We start from the raw sequence: 19,634 nt of genomic DNA on the forward strand, positions 1-19,634 counted from the left end.
GCCCCTCTGAGCTGCAAAGTCCCCCTTCTTACCTTTTGGTGATGCTGTCCAAAAATCGCCCTGAAATGGAGGTATCCGTTTCTCACAAGACTCTGCCATTAAGTGAACGATAAATTTAAACGAGGACCCAGCTGCGCGCAGTGGTGATCACACGTCCAAACTGAAACACTGACAGCCGAAACGACATCTGCACGATCAGCACTGTTAGGAGGGAATAAACACACAAGCAGCATCGCCTCATCTTCAGGACAAGCTTTATTAACCTTTTGCTTTAACGAACATCGTAGTATGAAGGCATCGGTTCTCTAAGTTTTCCAACGCATGGCACAGACAAAAGGAAAAATGACAGACCGGGAGGCAAATTCGGCACGTAAATGATAGAGTTAACAGAAGAGGCACGAGTTAACCGACATAGCTGCTAGACCATCTATTAGAAGACATTTTGCAAGCGCAACAGTCTACATTTCTTTGCATTGAAGTAAAAACAGATTTTTGGATCAAGAAAATTACCTTTTTTTAATTTTTAGAATTTTTGATCTTTTTTAAACTTTTCTTTGTATCACAAATGTCAGGGTAAGGCAAATCCTGGATGAATCATATGATAAAAACCCCTATTCCCCGAGAAAATAGATCCACATACTCTGTTAATTTTGCCATTTTAAAAGCAAAGCCAGCATGCACTGCATATAGAGAAAAGTATCTTTTTTTTTTTTAATATATATTTTTATTCAAGTGCCTAAAGCAGAACAGTGTTAATTCACAGAGAGGCTTTCTCAGTGCTTTATAGAAAGATTGACAATTAGCTGCAGTGAACGTGTGACCCATTATTACAGACTATGTCTCAAACATCCCCTTTGGATACCTGTATGGAAGGAAACCCATTCGTCATCGGAGCACTCACCAGCCCGAGGAATATTGTGCCTAACAGTAGGGATGAGCGCTTTCAGACACAGGAGAAACAATGATCAAGCAGAGCCTGATACTTTGTGTGCAAGCATCAGCACCCAAGGGCTGCTATTCCCTTTACGTCACCTACTGCAAACACATTTCGGGTTTAAACCAAAATCCTTGACATAAAGCCCTGTGGGGCGATTCTCGGTCTGATGCTTGCTCTTCTACAAAACCAGCTCCCCGCATTTCTGCAGCTCCAGCAAGAGTGTCAGAGACTGCGTCGAGGGGCATGGGTCCAGCCTCGACTACTAACTCAGCTGAAGAACTCACGCTGCCAAACTATACTCACTTTATGACTAGTGAGAAGCCCCAACAACTCAAACCAAAACCCACCTGAAGAAAGATAGATATACACGCGGCTGCAAATTGTCCTTACAATCAACTCCTATGTTTCCTTGCTTTACACCTCCTACCCGGGCTTCACGCTTTGCCACTGCATCCTTGGGCAAACGGTTCACGGTTTCAAAGACTTGCTGCCATGCAAAGACCAAGGTTAAACAAAAAGTGCAATGAAATCACCGTCAGGGGTTAGAGAGTGTCTAATGTGACACATCTTTGCAGTTAATTTTTAACTATTGGCCAGTCTTCACAAGGAGTTTAAGGAGTCTTTGTCTCCTTGCTGAACCGTCACACCTCAGCAGCCAGCCTCCTGCGGGGCTCTCCCTTTGGCTCCCTCGCTAAAACCGAGGCTGGCAATGGCGAGAGTGACATCCGATAGGCGGATAATGGCAGCCTACAGCTCCGTTAACGTTGCCCATGGGCGAGCACGACAGAAACAAGAGCAGAGCTACATTCAGGGGACTGGACTGGCTGAAGTTATCGCAGCTCTGCAGAGCTCAGTTCACCCCAGCTGAGGACCTGGCCACCTCGGATCTCCTCGACATTTTGTACAGCTCAAAGTTGAGCTCGCCGAGCTCATTCCCAGCCCTGCGGGGCCGGTTTCCTCACTTACCTAGATGGAGGGAACCCTTCAATCCCGGTCTTTTCACAGCGACCGCACAAAAGGGGAATTGAGAGGAGAGACACCTAATGTGTTTATTCCCCTTCCTCCCGAGGTATTTATCCACTCCTCCCCCACCTGTTATGACAGGCTGTTTCAATGAAAATCACCCGGTACGGAAACCACACAGAAGCATACGGGATGCGCACCATGCAGAGGTACTACCCGCAACGCCTCCTACTGCAAAACTGCAATCGGCTGGAAACAAGGTGAAGGAACAGCAGGAAAAAAAAAAATCCACGTCCCAAAAGACACGTTCTGTCAAGCATGACCCCAGGGATGGGAAAGAAAAGCAGCAGAGACACCTCAAAGGGAAAAAGGAGTCCCTTCAAGAGTGCTCTGAGGAGAACAAGAGCCAGAGGAGCGATATCTAGCAAATTTAGGTAGACTTAGCAATATTATAAACCCAATTCATAGGCTTACGTCAGCTCATTTACTCCTTCCACAGTTGATCCAATTCAGAGTTATGCATCCACCGGGGAGAAACGGGTGACAAAGAAGTTCCTCAAGATCTTCTCCGGCGCTAGTGTCACCTGGGTTAAAACACCACAGAGGCGGGCACACAGAAACACTCTTCTGATCCTACCACAAGCAAACATGCTGGAGCCGCACATAGGGAGACAGGGGTCTGCCTTTCTAGGGGCCGTACTTTCCAGGTGAAATCTGGGGCTTTTCTTGTTTTCCTTTCTTTTCCTTGTTTGTCCTGACACCCTTTTGAATTAACCTGCAGCTGACGGCAGCCATCAACCACCATAGCCAGTGCTAGGTGCGTTAGGGCCACATTTGGCTCGCTGTTACACCAGCAGACGATTTATCACCAAACCTACTCTAGCTGGGATAAACCCAGATCACAGGAGGATAGAGATTCATCTTACCTTGTTTTTTCCTTCTCTTTTTTTTTGGCCAGCTAGTAAATAACTATTTTGGGATTCGTGCACATTGGGGGGGGTGGGAGGGGAAGAACAGAATCAATTACTTTGCTTAAAATGATCAAATTATTATCAGCGGCATTTTAAAATACAGTTTGCAGCACATCACACCCTGGACACAGGTTGAATGCTCTTCCATCGAGTGTACTGTCTATCGGTTTCGGTGACAGAACGGTTGGGAAATGTATGTGAAACCCTTTTGTTCCTTTTCTAAAAATTTCAGCGCAGCATTTGCTGGCAGAACAATTGACATATGGTGAGACATTCTTATCCAAATAACTGTTAATTGCTTTTTTTTAAAAATTAAAAAAAAAAGAAATCATGCATATGCAGTAGAAAGTATAATGAGGGCTCACACAAGATACGGTGTGAAGTTGTTAAAGCCGGGAGCTGTATTTAAAGATGCCTTGAATGCAGAGCGCCTGTTATCCTCCATCACCCGCAGGCGCGAGGAAATATCTGTTGCCTACCTGCACCCGAAGGTCATACTTACGGCACTGATTTTGAGGTGCGCAGAGCTAACCAGGAAAGAGCAGGACTGATTTGGGGCGCCGGCTGTTTGAGGCCACGCGCATTATTCGCACGTAGGACCCACGGAGGGGCATGACACAGCGTAGGCTGGTCACGGTTTAGCTTTCCCACGCCAGAGAGAAAGGCGAAGGGCAGAGCCACGGGCGACCCCGAGGCATCGGGATGATAGAGTTAATGTGCAAACTCTGTTTCCAGCATGCACTCAAGGGAATCCAGGCAGCATCTCTTCTAGCAGCTGGCGTTCGGACACGGTGACCTGCTGGCGGGTGCCAGCAGGAGCTGCTGATTGTCAAGCCTGGAGGCGGGCAACGTGCAGGGCTGTCTCTACCAATATTTCTGAGATTTTGGAGCATCTAGTCTTTCAAATCCCTAGCACAAGGAAGGTGTTTGTTTATCAGCGTGTGCGGATTATAATCCTTTGTGGCAGTTCATGTTCTTGAAGCAAATCTCCATTTATATCCTAGGGAACAGTTTTAAAAAACAGGGGGGGTGGGGAGGAGGAGAATAAGCTGGCTCCCACAGGTTGCCTGCAGACACTACCATAACCAGGAAAGAAGATAAAGATGCTAGAAAAGGGGTGGGCCTGGAAACTGGCTACTGATGATATGATGCAGGAGCAAAAGAGACCCAATATAAGACAGGGACTCACGGTTCAGAAGAAACTGCTGTAATTGCAGGGATAATTGCAAAACATTGTTAGAACTGGGAAGTTATGTTTCTTTCCAACAGGCTTACAGAACGAAATGCAATGAAGAACAAAGAGAAATTAAAGCAAAGAGTCATTTCCCCAAAGCTCCCTCCCTCCCAGCCCGCGGAGCATCTCTGCGTGCTCTTTTCTGCCAAGAACGATGCCGTAGGATGTCAGCGCCTGCCCGTTGGGTTTCCTTGGGTCTCTCCTCTCCTGCATCCTTCCTTCGCCGCAGCGGGGGAGAGAAAAGAAAAAAAAAAAAAGATAAAATTTCAAAGCTCTGCACAGAACCCAGATCTCATCTTTCTAGCACAGATGCCTACAGTTTCTCTTTCCGTCACACGCGCAGCACATATATGTGTCACACAGTTTATATATAACAGCCATTATCTCTATAGCAAATTGACTGTGCTCATTAGGGTTTCTTGGTTTTCCATAGCACTGTGCTACCTAGCTTGATATCAGAGACCCCTGGCTCTGGTGGGTGCTTCGGTGCTAGACCATAGAACATATGTTAAAAACAACACATTAAAATACTAAACATAGTAAGCAAAGGGATCTCCTCGGCTCTGAAAGACCCTAGCAAGACCTTTGAAGTTTAACAGGCTGATCAATCCTCCCCCGCGACCTGCTCCTTGCAATTAAAACAGCGGCAACAGGGTTGGGAGGACTTCGATAGAGAGCTGCGAAGGATTCGATGTCTGCTTCTAATCCTGCGCGTGCCATTAAAATGCTGGGCAAGACATGGCGTGCCCCGGCTCAGGCCCCTTTCTTTCGGAAAGGTGCCAGCAGAGCCAGGTCTTGCAGTGGAATTGAAGAGATTTATTAATTGATTGCTAATTGTGGTATTATTCCTGTGAACTCTGCCTTCCTAAAGCAAAAGCAACTCCAGCCCAGAACATTCACAGATATTCATTTCCATGGGAAAATGCAGCATGAAACACAGACTTCCTACAGGCCGCGTGAAAGCAGTAATAACCGTCAGATATATTTTTTTAAACTGAGGAAGGGTATTATAACCTTTCCATGTATTTTTAACAGTGAGGATTTCATTAGTTCCTCTTCCTTTTTTGATTGGACAGAACATAAACCAGAAGCTAAGGGAGGGGGAAGGAAGAGTTGCGGAAGCCGTATTTTAACGGCGAGGGTGCCTTCTAGTTTTGCTTCAGTACTTTTTACCAGGGACCCCATCAGGCCTGTTTCTCGCTCCAGCAGTACTCCAGCCCATCGTCTATCTGCTGACAAGGACAAAGGGCTATGCTCAGTAATAACACCTTGTATTTTAAATCCCTCTGATACAGCTGCCGCTGTTGTAAAGCTGCTGTATTTGGTCTTGAGCTACGTGAAATCCCATTACAAGCATAAGTAATGCATCTTGCTGTATATGATACTGGCATCTCACGATAACCCTACGCCAAAGGAAGTGGTGCGCATTAACGCTTAAAAACTACTTTTGAGGGAGAAATGGCAACTGCTTCTTGTAATTGAGGATAAGCCTCAGACTTCTGTCTTCCTACCAAATTATTCATTTTTATCTAGGGGTGAGGCTGTTTATGCCTATGACAAACTCTGCGGCAACAACCATTGCACGCTCCTGCCAGAGCACTATCATTTAGCATATAAAGCTATAAAAAGCTCCAAAAGGCGGCAGAGCTCCAGAAGGCAGCTCGCTGACTTTGCCTTGTTTTTCAGTGGTATCGCTACAAGTGACGTTAGGCATCGGAGAGCCAAGGGCAATAAACCCCTTGTGACGTGAACCTGTTGTTCCCAGAATACAGATCGTACAGAACTGAGCTCGGTTCCAACCGGTATAAATTGCCTGTCATCTTCCTAAGCAATGCCAAAAATTGTTCACTCTTCCATTCCTTATCTCGGTGCTGTCTTGCCTTCTGATGATCTAAGACCGTGCACTGTCTAAATCCATTACAGTTGCAGACTGCTACTATAATATTTACTTGACAAATCAAGTCTACTGGATATTTTCATTTTTTGGTGTAATATGGGCCATATTAGACAATTTCTTTTCCTTTGCATTCTGTCTTCCTTTTTTTTTCTTGGTAAATTCTAACTTTAATTAAGGTCATTTTTAAAGGAAGTTTTCAAATAGAAAGTGAATGGAAAATGGGGGGAAAAAATAGCCATAAAGGTCTCACCTGTTACTTAAGCTTCCCGCTCTGTTTCCATAGGATCATTTATACTTTCAACTTGACTATTCATTTCAGCTGAAAACAAAACGAGTCAGTCAGCAAATTCTATTCATGATACTTGTTAAGTTTATCACGTCGAGTAATAACCACTTCTAACCTAAAGGGGACATTTATTGCATTAAAAATTCTACACCGTAAATGCGCAAAAAGGTCTCTTAGGCCAGCCATCCTAACCTGCGGTTACACGGAAACCCCAACGAGCAGTCCCGCCAGGGTGTAGGCTTCAGCATCGCTAGAAATGCAAGCCTCTGGATCTAGATTTTCCCTTTGGTCCGCATCCATCCAGTTTGACTTTGGCTCCCAACCAAGGTGCCCAGCTCAAGACCACAGTGACCCTCCTCCGTCTCTGTAGGCCACAGGCAGAGATATAGTATCTCCAAAGGATGATTTAGAGTTTTGCCGGACTAAGTGGTCTTGACCCTGCGATTCGAACATTCGCAGGCTTCTGACAAAGTCCCCGGCAGGACCCGGGGCTGAGCTGCGGGCTCAACATGGATCCATCTCCAGTCACAGAGATGCTGCCGCTGCCTCTGGGTGTCCTTGAACTGCAAATTGCTGGAGCCTGGGAGAGGATTCAGGGGCAACGTCACTATACTCCTACACATACTAGTTCGCTCATGTACTATCCATTTACAAACCAATCTTAATTTTTTCATTTAAAATTACAAAAAAAAAAGGAAATAATTTAAATAGAAGTCTTAAACTCAGTTCAGCGTGACCTTTGTCAAAAATAGCATCTAAACTATGGCAGGCGTGATTGGTCCTATCTAGGCTAAATATAAAAGGGTTACTTCAGCATGTGCATTTTTAAGATTAGTATTTAGTATTTGTTCTGCAATGAATTTGAATGAAGCCATTTATATTAAGACCTTTCTTCTTTCTTTAACCTTGCTTTATGTTGTGGTATCAACTGCAGATTACGAGTCATTTGACATTGGTGATGGGGAAAAACCTCAAACCTGAATGGGAGATTTGGAAACTAAGGGAAGATGGGAGAGGGGAGGGGGAAAAAGCCAAAAATCAATAGCTATGCTACTTCCAGCCAGGCAGTATGATCTCTTTCTGAGTTAATATCATGCCAATACACCTGTTAGGGTTTTGATGAATTATTTGTAAATTATTCATCATCCATATGCAGAACAGATACTGTAATGGCTTCCTGGATGTATGCAATGAATAATAAGGAAAGTATCCGCTCCTGATTACGGAGCTCTGATGCACATCGCATTTAGCGATGTTGTGTTCTTTACCCACATTTGCATAGCAAAGACAGGATGCTTAATAAAAAATCATTAAGGGAAGGCTGCTGCACACTGACGACAGCAGCCTTTCTCAGCCTCATTATGCCGGCCAGTTTCACTGGCTGGGTTTTCTGAAAATACCATAAGGCTTCACTCACATTTTACAGAGATATCCTGCAAAATAAAGCTTGATTTGAAACCTGTGGTTAGGCTCTGTCAGCATCCCAGATGAGTACGCCTCCTTCCCCTTCCTTTTTTTATGGCTACGAGCAGTCGACCCCCATCGTGCCTGATAGCACGTCACATAGAGGGGGGCAAATTGCAAACTGCCCAGGAATGCTTTAAGGGCAATGCGAAAGCATGGGGGAGCCCCGGCGAAGGCCTAGGACCTGGAGCCCCCGCCAGTGAGGAAGCAAGAGGAATCACCAAGTCCCACTGTTTTGCCGTGGAAATGGCAGCCAGGCATCCTGCATCACCGGCGCTAAAAGCATCTGCCGTGCACGCAAGCGCTAAGGTACCGGCAGGTTTCGCTATTAGCTTTTTCCTATGTGTTTGTGACTAAGCTCGGCTCTTTGCATTAATGGTGGTAGGGACAGGAAGATCTAACTGAAGGATCTGCAGACCACTGGGTGAACCCCAACAACAGATGTCACTACGAGGCCACCTACACAGTCCTCTATATTTAGCCAGAAAATAACACGTCAGCGAAGCACCTACTGCAAGAGCAGATGGAAGAGCTGCCACCGGGTACGGTGGGGATGTGACTCACAGCCCTCGCTGCCTCCCAGCACGAGTCAGTGTCAGAACAACGCCGTTAGCCCTGGGCGTGCTACATCTGATCGCATCGCAAGCCAAAACTGGCCTTCTCCCCACTAAAAAATGTTTTTGCAGGTGTTAAACTGCTAACTTACGTTAGCGGTCTTTTTGCACCTACCGTAAGACGCTAGAACAGCCAGCAGCTCAGTGAAGCACCTGAAGTTCAGGGAGGCTGCACATGTCCTAAATCCAGTTTTACCTGCTCCTCCTTCTGCAGCTTCCTGTGGGGCCTTTCATGCCAGAAGTTGACATTTCTGTGTCAATGGACATTCCTCTGCACTCTCCCTGTGTGTTTTCCCTTAAATTTTGGCCCGTTGGGGAGGACCCGTCTGCACCTCCTCTCTCAATCTCTGAGCTGCTTAGCAGCTCTCAAATTATGACCATGGAAGGATTTCCTTGCAAAAGCAACCAAGTTCCCCACAAGAGGAGAAGAAATAACCCAGCCCGTAGTTCACATCCATCAAAGCACTGCAGTTGCTGCTGACCCGGTGGATGTGCGTCGGCAGCAAGGCATCCCGCCTCTCCCCTGCAAGAAAGCTACGTGCTTAAAGGTCAGGTAGCCAAGAGTCACAGCATAGCATCTAAGTAGAGAAGACAGGCAAACGGGGGACTGGAAAACCAAGTTTAGGGTCGTCTGCAAGAGAGCGCGCATTTCTCCACCCCAGGATATTATGCTGTAGACCTGGATGGCAGATGACACCAAAATATTACCGTCGTGATTTAAATAGGAGCTCAGTCAGACTCTTACTTGCAAACATAACCTATTTCTTCAGCCACTTCCTACACAATTATTCCCCCGTGCATCTACATAACTTGGCTATAGCACCTTCAGCTATACTCCAGACTGCCTGGAAAGATAACCATCTATTTTGAATTCAACCCGCTGTGCGGTGATGAAACACGTGCACCTGTTTACTTGGTAGTTACTTGTTTCTTGGATATTACGTCAACACCATAAAAAGCATGAGGGTGTTAGCTGTTGAGCTCTTCCTTTTATATTGCTTTGGTGAATCACGTGAAGGTCAGGCTGCTGCTGTCACATTCATCACCCTGCACAAGCTTATAAAAAAAATGGGAAATCTCAGGTTTGACACTGCCTTCATCTTTCTCTTTTCTCCTACTGTGTCAGGAAGTGAGGATGCAGCTTTCCACAGGCTTGAAATAAAAAAGGTGAGTGAGTAACCCCAGTATGAAAGGAGTGAAGAATTTGATCCGCCTAATACCAGCTGGAAACTAACATCTACCTTAGTAATCTTTAAAGCTTCAGTGGCATAAAAAAAAAAAAAAGAAAGAAAGAAAAAAAAGAATAGAAAAATGCTGCTGGCAGGGAAACACCGTCTAGGAAACCAATCACCAAAGGTGGGGTTTGTCATCATTAAAAAATATTAATCAGCAAATCTGTCCTGGGTGCAAAAAGTTTAATATCCAGGGGTCTTTGCTCTGGTGGCCAGCAGAGGTTGCCAGCAGCAATCTGTATCTCTGTATATACGCCCCTCCTTCAGGCTTACACGCGCACCCTCTGACAGCTTTCCTGATGGAGAATCACGCCCAGCTTTCAAATAATAGTAATTTCTGAAATATATCACTATTATGGCCCTGCCCACTAGATGAACCAATATCGAGATCCACCTAAGCTGTCTAAACTCTGCATTTCTAAAGCACTTTTTGCTGTGACATGGTACATGAAATTAAACCACAAGAGCCGGGCTGCCGAGGGGCACCTGGTGATATACGCTTGTGCTTTCAGCTGTGAAGTGATGAGCTCTCCTGGGGCGGAAGGAAGGGGACCAGAGAAAAAATAGGCAATTTACATAAAAATTATTGTCAAAGGGAACCTTTTTTTTTTTTTTTTTAATCTCAACTAGTACCCGGTACATTTAAAAATTTTAGGGCTTTTTTCAGCAAAACTTAACCCTTCAGATAAAACAGAGTATGGGGAGTGTGATCCTTCCTCTGTTCTGATTTTTGTAAACACGTAATAGACGTCCACAAGAAAAACCACCCTGTAACATGATCCCAATAGCAACTGAAGCTGTAGAGAAACGAAGACTTCCCTGAACAGCACAGTATTTTTCTGCAGCCTTAGCAAACACCCTTTTCCTGTCCTTGCATATAACTTAGAAAGTTCAGAGAGAAGGAAGTTACAAGATGAGTTAAATGTAGAAGACCTTACAAGATAAGCAAGATTTGAAACAAAGAAACCTATCATGATTGTCATTTCAGAAGCTGTCAGCTGACCCAGCTGCGCTGCGCTACGGCACACGTTATAAGAGCTGTACAATTGCTTTTCTTTCCAGTGAGAAATCCCTTAAGATATTCTTTTAGTAAATTTGGATTTGTTTTCACTAAGTAGCCCAGACCATTCCAGGGATTCGAAATTCAAATCTTTTAATGCGACTATGACTTTTTGGTTTGTTTGTTCAGAGGATGAGGAGAGAAGGCTGGTTTGGCTTTATTCTGCACACATACTAGTAGTAGCATAATCTCTAGTATTTTTTAAAAAAGAAAATCCATTATGCACGTTTTATTTTCCCGTGCTTGCAAAAACCTCCCTACAGGCCAGTACCTAAATCAGCCACTGATTCAAATGCTGCAGCACGATCTGACATCAGAGAAAGGAAATCAGCATTAGATTCTTTGTGTAACTAATATCAAGAAGAATATAATTGTTTTGTCTTCGAGATGTAAAAAAGTATGCCTTGAATTTATGTTATGTCAATGCTGAAGAGGTTAGAGGAGGAGTTGAAAATCTGCCTTCGCTACAGAGGGGAGTCCACGATAATAAAACGAGGACTGGAACCCCAATTCCAAATCCACTGCCGTTTGGAGCAGTATGGAGGACCCTTTGTGTAAAAAACCAAGAAAACCCCTTACGTAGCACTGGTAAGCTATAAGAGCCGATCTAGAGAAGTGATAAAGGGTCTGCCTCACCAAAACCAAACCTAAGCACCAGGATGCTGATCCCATCTATTATTTCTTTACACACAGGAAGAACCTAGATGGACAGATTTTTTTGTTTACGAATATGTTACGCACTGCAGAGCACGAGCAGTGTCCTGGTACTCAGGCCTTGCCGGGACTTTGCCAGACAGCTGGGTCATCTGCTCACTGAGGTCAATGTCAAAAAAATTTCATTTCCAAGTCAGGAGATTCGGGTTGATAATGTCCACAAACCTGACTAGAACTGCTGTTGGGTCACCAAATTGCGATAGTTTTATCAATAGCAAACGTCCTAGGGAGAGGACTTCCATCTGCTACCAGACCGAGCTATGCATGGACTCTGAAGGAGGAGGAGGAGGAAGGGAAATCAGCTCTGAGGTAGGAGGAGGCCAACATACGAGTTCAGAGTGGTTATACAGCCAACACTTGTCCCACGATGGAGTCGGGCGCTAGCACAGAAATTTTCAGAAATATCTTCTGACTCCTGTGTGAGACCACACACATCTTGGCCAATTCAATATCCAAGCCAAAATTACAGTGGGCCTAAAATATTGTTTAGTTAAAAGGCAAGCGGATTGGACATACCAATCGAACACACAAACCCAGTCAACTAGAAAAGCAGGGGTATGACACTGAAAGGTACTTCCACCAGACTTCCAAGACAGTAGATCTTGTGTAAACTCTCAAGAAGACTCAGTTGAAGAGATTATAAATATAACTCCTATTTTTGGGGGACGCATACAAACAAACCCCAGAAAGGCATGCTACATAACCACTTCAGGACAATTAAAATATTAGAACAACATACCATCCTTATTTGAAACGTCTGCTCCTTCACATGCGAGGTCAACTTTCATAGGCTCCGCAGAAGTTTCCTCTTTCCCTTGCATCCCTACAAGACAAGCCAAAGACGGAGAAAAATCAATACTTACAGTACCTGATTAATGTATAATTTTTAGACTCCGTATGCCTGTTTTTTTTTTCTTTTTCTTCTGGCATGCTCTTACCTTTATAGACTCTGCCGCCATATAGTGGCAGCCATTAGAGAACAGGGAAGAAGATATAGGGGGAGGAACATGATTTGAAAATAACTGCTTGAATATTTGTAGCGATCTGCACTCTTTTCTAACTGGGATTCTTAAAACCACATCATGGTGTGTGCTTCTGCCTCCCTGCCATTCTTTTCTCATCATTTTTGAAGAATCCCTTCTGCTCATAAAATGCAATATATGATGGGGACCTAATCACACTTATAAAGTTTCTCTAGCTAGCAGAATAAAAATAGATACGGTGATAGTTCAAATATACCGGATAGTCAGACACAAACTAGAATTTGAATTTAGGAAAATGCATTTTATCACTGCAACTCAACATTTTTATCTCTTCTGCCTCAGGCTTGTCTGGAAGCTTAGATTCAATCTCCTAACAATATTTGAAATGGGAAAAAAAGTGGTTTTGCTGTTTCGTACACAGTTCTTCTAATATTCTGCCATTCAGAGTGCCGAGAAGCCAATTTTTAGTTAATTTCCATCACGCTACTTCTCTGCTTTTGTGGCCGCTATAAAGCCTGTTGCACCTATCCTGTGGTTGAACTACAGGATGTAAAGCTATTGGTTGCTAAGCAATCCAGACATTTGGGTGGTTATTATGAGACAGCAAAGTGTAGCAAGGACGAGACATCTCAAAAACGGTTTACTCTTAAGCTGAAATAATTTACCTCTTCAGCAGCAGAGATTAAACGTTCACAGTCCCACAAACACATCCTTCCCCTTTCTGTGGAAGTCTGGAGTGGGTTTTTTTAATGCACTTCAGTGCACTACAGTTATTTTGTCCATAAACATGTATCTATCGCTGAAGTTTTCAGCCAGTTTTCCTTCTAATCATATCTGTAAGCCAATATATTTTCATGGAGATTTTAGTCTCCTCTGTGCTCGCTATGTTGGCAATGCTATTCTCACAGGCAACTTCCAGCGCACTGTATATGGTCCTACCAAGCATCAAAATACTAAAACAAGGACCCAGCAAATACAGAAACCAACAAAAAATAGCAACCGGAAAGCTCAATTAGCCATTTTAGTGAGCAGGGGGGAAAGTGCAATGGATGACTTTACAGTGATGGAGACATCGCCCATCATTCTGATAGCTCTTACTTCTACTGCAGAAATCCTTCATATCACCAGCTCCACCTCTTCCGCACTGGTGTAAATCACCTCCCCGTACAAACAGTCAAAATGCCTGTAAACATCTGTGACGGTGAACTCCACATGTCAGCGAATGCCTGAGATGGCCCCTTTGTGGGTGCATCAAATCCCTGATGCTTCTCCGGGGAATTGAGGAGAGCGAGTGTGGTTTTCTCCTGAGGTTTCTTATGCACCAACAGGCCTAAGCCTTCCCAGCGCTCGCACATGGCTCTTTCACTCACACAAAGGATGAACCCAGGTCACCCCATCACGGAAGCGCACGCATATTCCAGGAGCTTGTCAAGTACAAGGCTGAGAAGGTATGTTCAAAATCCCTGCCTGACTTCCTCTAGCAAAATCAATATGAGATTTGGGTGACTATGAAAGCGCTAATTAATCAAGGAAGATACACTGAAATTTGGGTTGTGCTACATTTCGATTAGCTGGAGGAAGCAGCTCTATGAAAAGCAAAATTTTGGAACACCAACACTCCTGCCGCAAGCGCCGCCTGCAGTGGACGCAGCCTTTCCCTCCAAGACGCTCAGATGTCTGATGTAGGGATTGGGGATCCCTGCTAAATATCGACATGCTCCAACTGGCAGCTGATGCCTCTGAGTCCAACCTTGCCTCCTCTAAAACATCGTCTATTAACCAAATAAAGCAGATACGATATGACAGGTTATGTCTTGGCTCCCAGTTTCTCTAACAGCTCGAGATACCTACTCGCTCTGCTGTTGTCAGTTCCTAAAGGTGCCCGTGTGAAGTTCCCAGGCCCTATCCCAATATCTCCCATTAACTAGCCAGCACGCCTGGCTTCACCATGCTGCCGAAAGGTTTCTCGCTTTCAATTTCAGTAATCTCTCATGCAGCTGACAGGTGCAAAGGATTATTGGCACGGCACTAGGTGAAGACAGAACCTAATTAAAGAGAAGACATTTTGTGCATACATGTGTGTGTGCACACATGTGCACACGTGCTAATTAGGGCTGCTGTTGCAGGGACAAAAGCAGAAGGCATCGAGGGCCCTCAATACCGAAAGCTACAGGTTCGCCTCTTGGGGTGGGCAGCCCCAGGGAGAGGCTGGAAAGAGTAACAACAGCAGCAGCAAATTTGCAAAATTACTTTGAGAGGTTTAAGGCCGTAAACATTGTCAGAAGAGTACTAATGTGTGTTCTGCGTTTTCACCTTCTTTCCAAGTCTTAATAGCCGATTCCCCATCCCTTCTAGGAGGGGATTATGGCCGTATTGGGGGTTTTTTATAGTATATGTTGATTGTTGGATATCGTCAACAAGAAAATGATAGTGGGAAACAACGTTCAGGGACAAACAAGGCAGAAGATATTTTAAGCCTTAACAAAGCCGAGCACCACCACAAACCTTGGGAGGAGGCTTGCACATTATATCGTCCAATTTTTGGGAAGACTTTCAAACTTGGTTAATATAAATCTTTATTTCTTCCCTCGCTATTATTGTGGGTGGGGGACAGGAGCATTCACTATACTGCCATGCGTGTGGAAAGGATATTATCCAAAAAGCTTCTTCCCCTGCTGTGCAGTAAAACTGAGTGCCACACAGAAATGAGCCCATTTCACATAAACAGCAGAACTCGATCAATACCAGAACCGCCTTGACAACCAATTTATTCTAGAGGCCTCCCCTCACCCCCTTGTTTTGATTACTTCCGAGCAGGAGTTGAGAGTTACCGAAGGGGAGGGAGCCTGGGAGACACCACTTTCAATTTCAATTACCATTTCCAATTGCGCTCCTGGCAGAGCTCGTTACCTGAACCCTTTGCAGGCTGGTTACACAACCAGCCTAGCACTAAGTGACAACAGGCTTCTGGCACGAGCAAGGATGGTTCCCAGCCTTTTGAAACACATAAGACAAATATGTACCAGGAAGAGAGACATCTCTCTACTGTTATTTCACCTTTTTTTCTGCTTTACAGTCACAATCTGTCAATAGTTCCACGTGGTTACAGCTAATATGCTGTTCTTTCTCTGGAGAAACACGGTTCCAGATTCACGTGCGATTCATGAGATTAACATGAAGATGTGGTGGTTGTTGGTACATTAGCATCAATTTTAAAAGTGCCCAAGTACAGAGGTCAGACATCTATTCTCCACACCTCTGGATAAATCCTAATAAGTAAAAAGTGTAACCCTCCTCCCTCCTCCTCCTCCCTTTGCACAAGGTTTACATCTATTTCAAGTGATAAAAGCAGGCAACTACGCAGGCTTAGAAGCTGTAACACAGAGCAATCCATAAAACTCATTTTTACCTGATCATCAGCAAGGCTTTGCTGTGTACTGAAGAGCGCCTTTGTAATCAGCAGAGAGAGGCAGGCTCCTCTCCCAGGTAATTCAAAGCAAAATCCCAACGAAGCCTCCCTAGAATCGATAAATCATTCCTGGAAGGTGCCTGAACTGGGTTTCTGCTCTGAGCTGACCACCTTAAGGGAGTTTATTCCTCCCTACTGACTATTGAGGGAGCCTGGGAGATTGGGCTCTCTCGGCAGAGCCTGGCCTTCGAGACCAGCCTTGGCAGAGTCCTCGCACCGGGTGTGGGTAAGGGGTTGTCAAGTGGGCTCTGATCAGAAATCTGGATTTCTGCTATTAGTTCCTAGCTTGTTATAAGGTCATAGACTAGCTTTAAGACAAACAGAAAAACAGATTTCATGCATAGACGGGTTCTGTCAGTGCAATCAGGCAACACCAAGATAACTTAAATCTTAAAAATTCCCCAATTTTAGAAGTCTTGCAACTAAGTGGGAAATCCTGGCCCTAAGAAAATTCTGAATATTTGAGGAAGAAAAGGGTTATCAATAATACAACAGTCCAGACAACTACTTCTATTTTTACAGGCAAAATGGCAAGGTCATTATTCCTGTAACATGTTTGTCCAGCAATTTTGGGTGTTGCCACAGGAATTCCAATAAAATACTATCCTGCCCATGGACAATTTGTAACCAGGGGAAATTCATTAGTCATAAATTATTCGTAGCGCAGTTGCTTCTACTCAATGTTATATACTTTGAAAAAAATCACCTCTGTCATTATGCAATATGAAAACCACACTGCAGCTATTCTGAACGATCCAGGTTTCCCTGATTCATACCCACTGAATAAAATTTATTTTTTTGAGCTTAGCTGTAAATATGCTTCCCCTAATTGGGAGACTATGAGAGATGGAGGCTTGTTAAAATCCAAATTTCTCTGGTTAAAATTTGAAGGCACCATTTTTCATCTGCAGCAACAAAAAAGACAGACAAAGCTCTTCTGACCCACAGCTGCATTGTCTTGTCTGTCAAAACCAGTTCCATTTTTCTTGCTCTGCAAATAGCCAGAGCCGTTTTTTCCTTCTTCCCAGTCATTTCACTGTAGCTCCTTGCTAATGTGACTGTCAAGCCTTCATGTACTTTGTTTACCGCTGTATTTTGGTAGCATTATAAATGCTGCTTCACTTAGAAACTGAAGCTGTCCGTGATACAAGGGCTCAGTTTGACTCGTTTGACACCTCCGCCTGGGATGACTGACCCTTTTAACCAGACCAGATTCTACCACGTAAAAGATTTATGCTGTCTTCTTGTATGGCTTTACATGCAAAACCACCCAACCTGCTGCTCTTGGGGCTCTGAAACAAACACAGCAATCGCGGTCCATCTGTATTTTGTTATGTTCAAGTCGGCGGGCAGTTTTCCCCCTCGCTATCCTTCTGCAACGCACAGGTCGAGCATGACAGCGCTGAGTCTGCAGGAATGGCATTGCCGCAAAGGTGCCTCTCGCTATTCAGCATGGCTTCGTGAACAACAAACGTCTCCACCTGTTAATCAGGAATATTCTACCTCGATCAAAAAAAACCTGAGCAATTAGGCACCATAGAGATGAAAAGAAAACTGAAGGATGCAGATTTCAGAGGAGGGTGTGCTGGCCAGGACGCTAGCTTTGCCGGGCTTTTGAAGGCACTGAGCATCTTTTTCTTAATGCCACGCGTGGGCTGTCAGGATTCACACTGCAGCCCCTTCATCATTAAATGAAGTGTTTACCCTCCATTTTGGCATTGTGGCTTTGTCTCCCAGAGTAACCCAGCACAATGAAGCTCCCTGTCCCTCTGGTGTAGCGTGCATCATCTCAGCTCTCTGTGTTTGTGCACGCAACTGTACCTAAAGGCATTGCACTGCTTCCAGCCACTATTATTTCCAGCTCAAGCTGAACCGCAATTTTTTTTAACGCGATTTAAAAGTGTCTAAGATCTGTTTATCCCTATCCCCTTCCAGCCCTTTATTAAACATACTGTTAGTAAATCTCATTATGCCTCCTTTTCCCTAAAGGTGGGAATGGGAGGGTAGCGAGGATTGTCTCTCAGCAGTATGGTCCATAAGACCCATACAAATTGGGCGTCTCTAAAATCACTAATGCCCATCAGGAGCTCTTTGTATCTTTTGTCTCTTTGTAACAACAGGCTAAACCTGCACACAGCAGGCTCCTGATGAATACAAGGGCATGTCATTTTAAGGAAAGCTCTTTTTGAATTTTTTATTCTGAAAAAAGCCTTAGCTGTGTAAGAAGCCACGTTGCTGTTTTCCAGATGCTCTTTCTGTGAAACCTCTCATCAGAGAAGAAGCCTGCAGCACAGAATATCTGAAATGGAGCCCCCAGAAGCTTTCATCGCATTCCTCAATTGCTGGCTGTTAACACAACTAAAACCTTGCCTGGTTGTATTCAAACTAGTAGATCACCTGTCCCGAACGGCTTCCAAAGCCCTTGTGCTCCATTTCCCTGCCTACAAATAAGGCAGACAGCATGCTCAGCGGTATTATGATAAGTGAAGGGTTTCCAAATGAATAGAAATGGCATGATTATTTACCCTTCTTTCCCGTTCTGTCATTTTCCCTGCCACCTTCAACCATTTATGAAACTCGTAAGTGATTTGGTTCAGTTCCTGATCACTAGCTTTCTGATCCTAAAAAGCTGCGTAGGTGTGAGGAATTACAGCACTGGAGGACCCTTTTGTGTAAGCCGCAGGAAATCTCCAGGTCTCCTAAGGCTCAGCTTTCACCAGGGGGAATGATGCTGGGCATTCAGAAATGTTTTTCTAATTCCACGGCCATGAGAGCAAGCCTGCTGAATGACCACCAGCTGCCAGAATGATACCTGCACCTTCACTGCCATCACAACATTATTTTCTCCGCACACTCACCATACTTATTACCAGGTACTTAGTCTGTTTAATGCCTCTTTGCACCACTAATCTGGGGTGAGGACTCGGTCCTTAATTTTGAAGAACCAATCTGGGAGCCCAATGGCTTTAACAAGCCTTGCCTTCCCCTCCAACACGAACAACTTAATAGCTCGTGCTGCCGCTGGATTTTCCATCGACACATACTGTGCCCCTATTCCATTTCAATCTTGCATTCACTGTATTTTCTGAGCATTTCAAATGATCTTGAGGCAACCGCAGCAAAGCAATAGACTGTGAAAGCAAATAGGTCCTGGATCTTCTAAGTAGGCCAGATTTGTCAGAACGCCACATTATTTATTTCAGGAAAGGGAAAGAAACTTTCCATTTCCCTCCAAAGGAGCCACTCCAAACAGAAGAGACCGTGCCAGTCCTCAGCTCTGAGCAGCTGCACGAGAACCAGGTGGGTGCTGGGAGTGAATAGAAACAATATTTATAAAAGAAATTATAAGGAAAGGGTGGGGAGGGAGAGGGTAAGAACCTGAGAAGATACAAATAGCAAATTGCCCAAGAACTGGAAGTTAGAAAAGTTCCTTTCAGACAAGCACCCTCATCTTTTACGAAGTCCCCACTCCCCAGCTACAGCAGAGAGGATGATGGGGTGAAAAAGCACGCCATCCGCACAGGACAAAAGGAGGCTTTGCCTGAGTTTCTGATAACGTACAGGCGGAGCTGCTGACCCTTATGGCTGCAACCATTTATTTCTGGGGTCACTGCTTCTGAAAGAGATTACTGCTGAGTCAAAGAGGAGCCCTAGAAAATATTCTGTTCAATTCCTTTTCAAGGAGGCTATTGCCAAGTACATGAAGAATGAGCTTCAACGTAGTAGGGAACAGCAGCAGAAGGGTAAATAGAGGCTGTATGGATCTACCTGAAAGGCAGTAACAATATACAGTGTGGGAGAAAGACTCTC

General features: G+C 44.5%; 1 protein-coding gene across 5 annotated transcripts in view; it reads right to left on the reverse strand.

The window, feature by feature from the left end:
• Positions 1 to 237: 237 nt before the first annotated feature.
• Positions 238 to 19,634, reverse strand: part of MACROD2 (mono-ADP ribosylhydrolase 2) — a 913,271-nt gene continuing 893,874 nt past the window's right edge. For 4 of the 5 annotated variants that reach the window (XM_076335066.1, XM_076335065.1, XM_076335063.1 and 1 more), the window contains 3 exons: positions 12,112 to 12,195; positions 6,253 to 6,321; positions 238 to 4,323 (listed from right to left, as the gene is read on the reverse strand). In XM_076335066.1, coding sequence (XP_076191181.1) covers positions 6,260 to 6,321; positions 12,112 to 12,195 — 146 coding nt within the window. In that variant the 3' untranslated portion in view covers positions 238 to 4,323; positions 6,253 to 6,259. The remainder of the gene's footprint in view (positions 4,324 to 6,252; positions 6,322 to 12,111; positions 12,196 to 19,634) is intronic. The other variant, XM_076335062.1, reaches the window with a different exon arrangement.

Source organism: Aptenodytes patagonicus, chromosome 3 (genome assembly GCF_965638725.1).
Source record: "Aptenodytes patagonicus chromosome 3, bAptPat1.pri.cur, whole genome shotgun sequence".
Taxonomy (NCBI): Eukaryota; Metazoa; Chordata; class Aves; order Sphenisciformes; family Spheniscidae; genus Aptenodytes; species Aptenodytes patagonicus.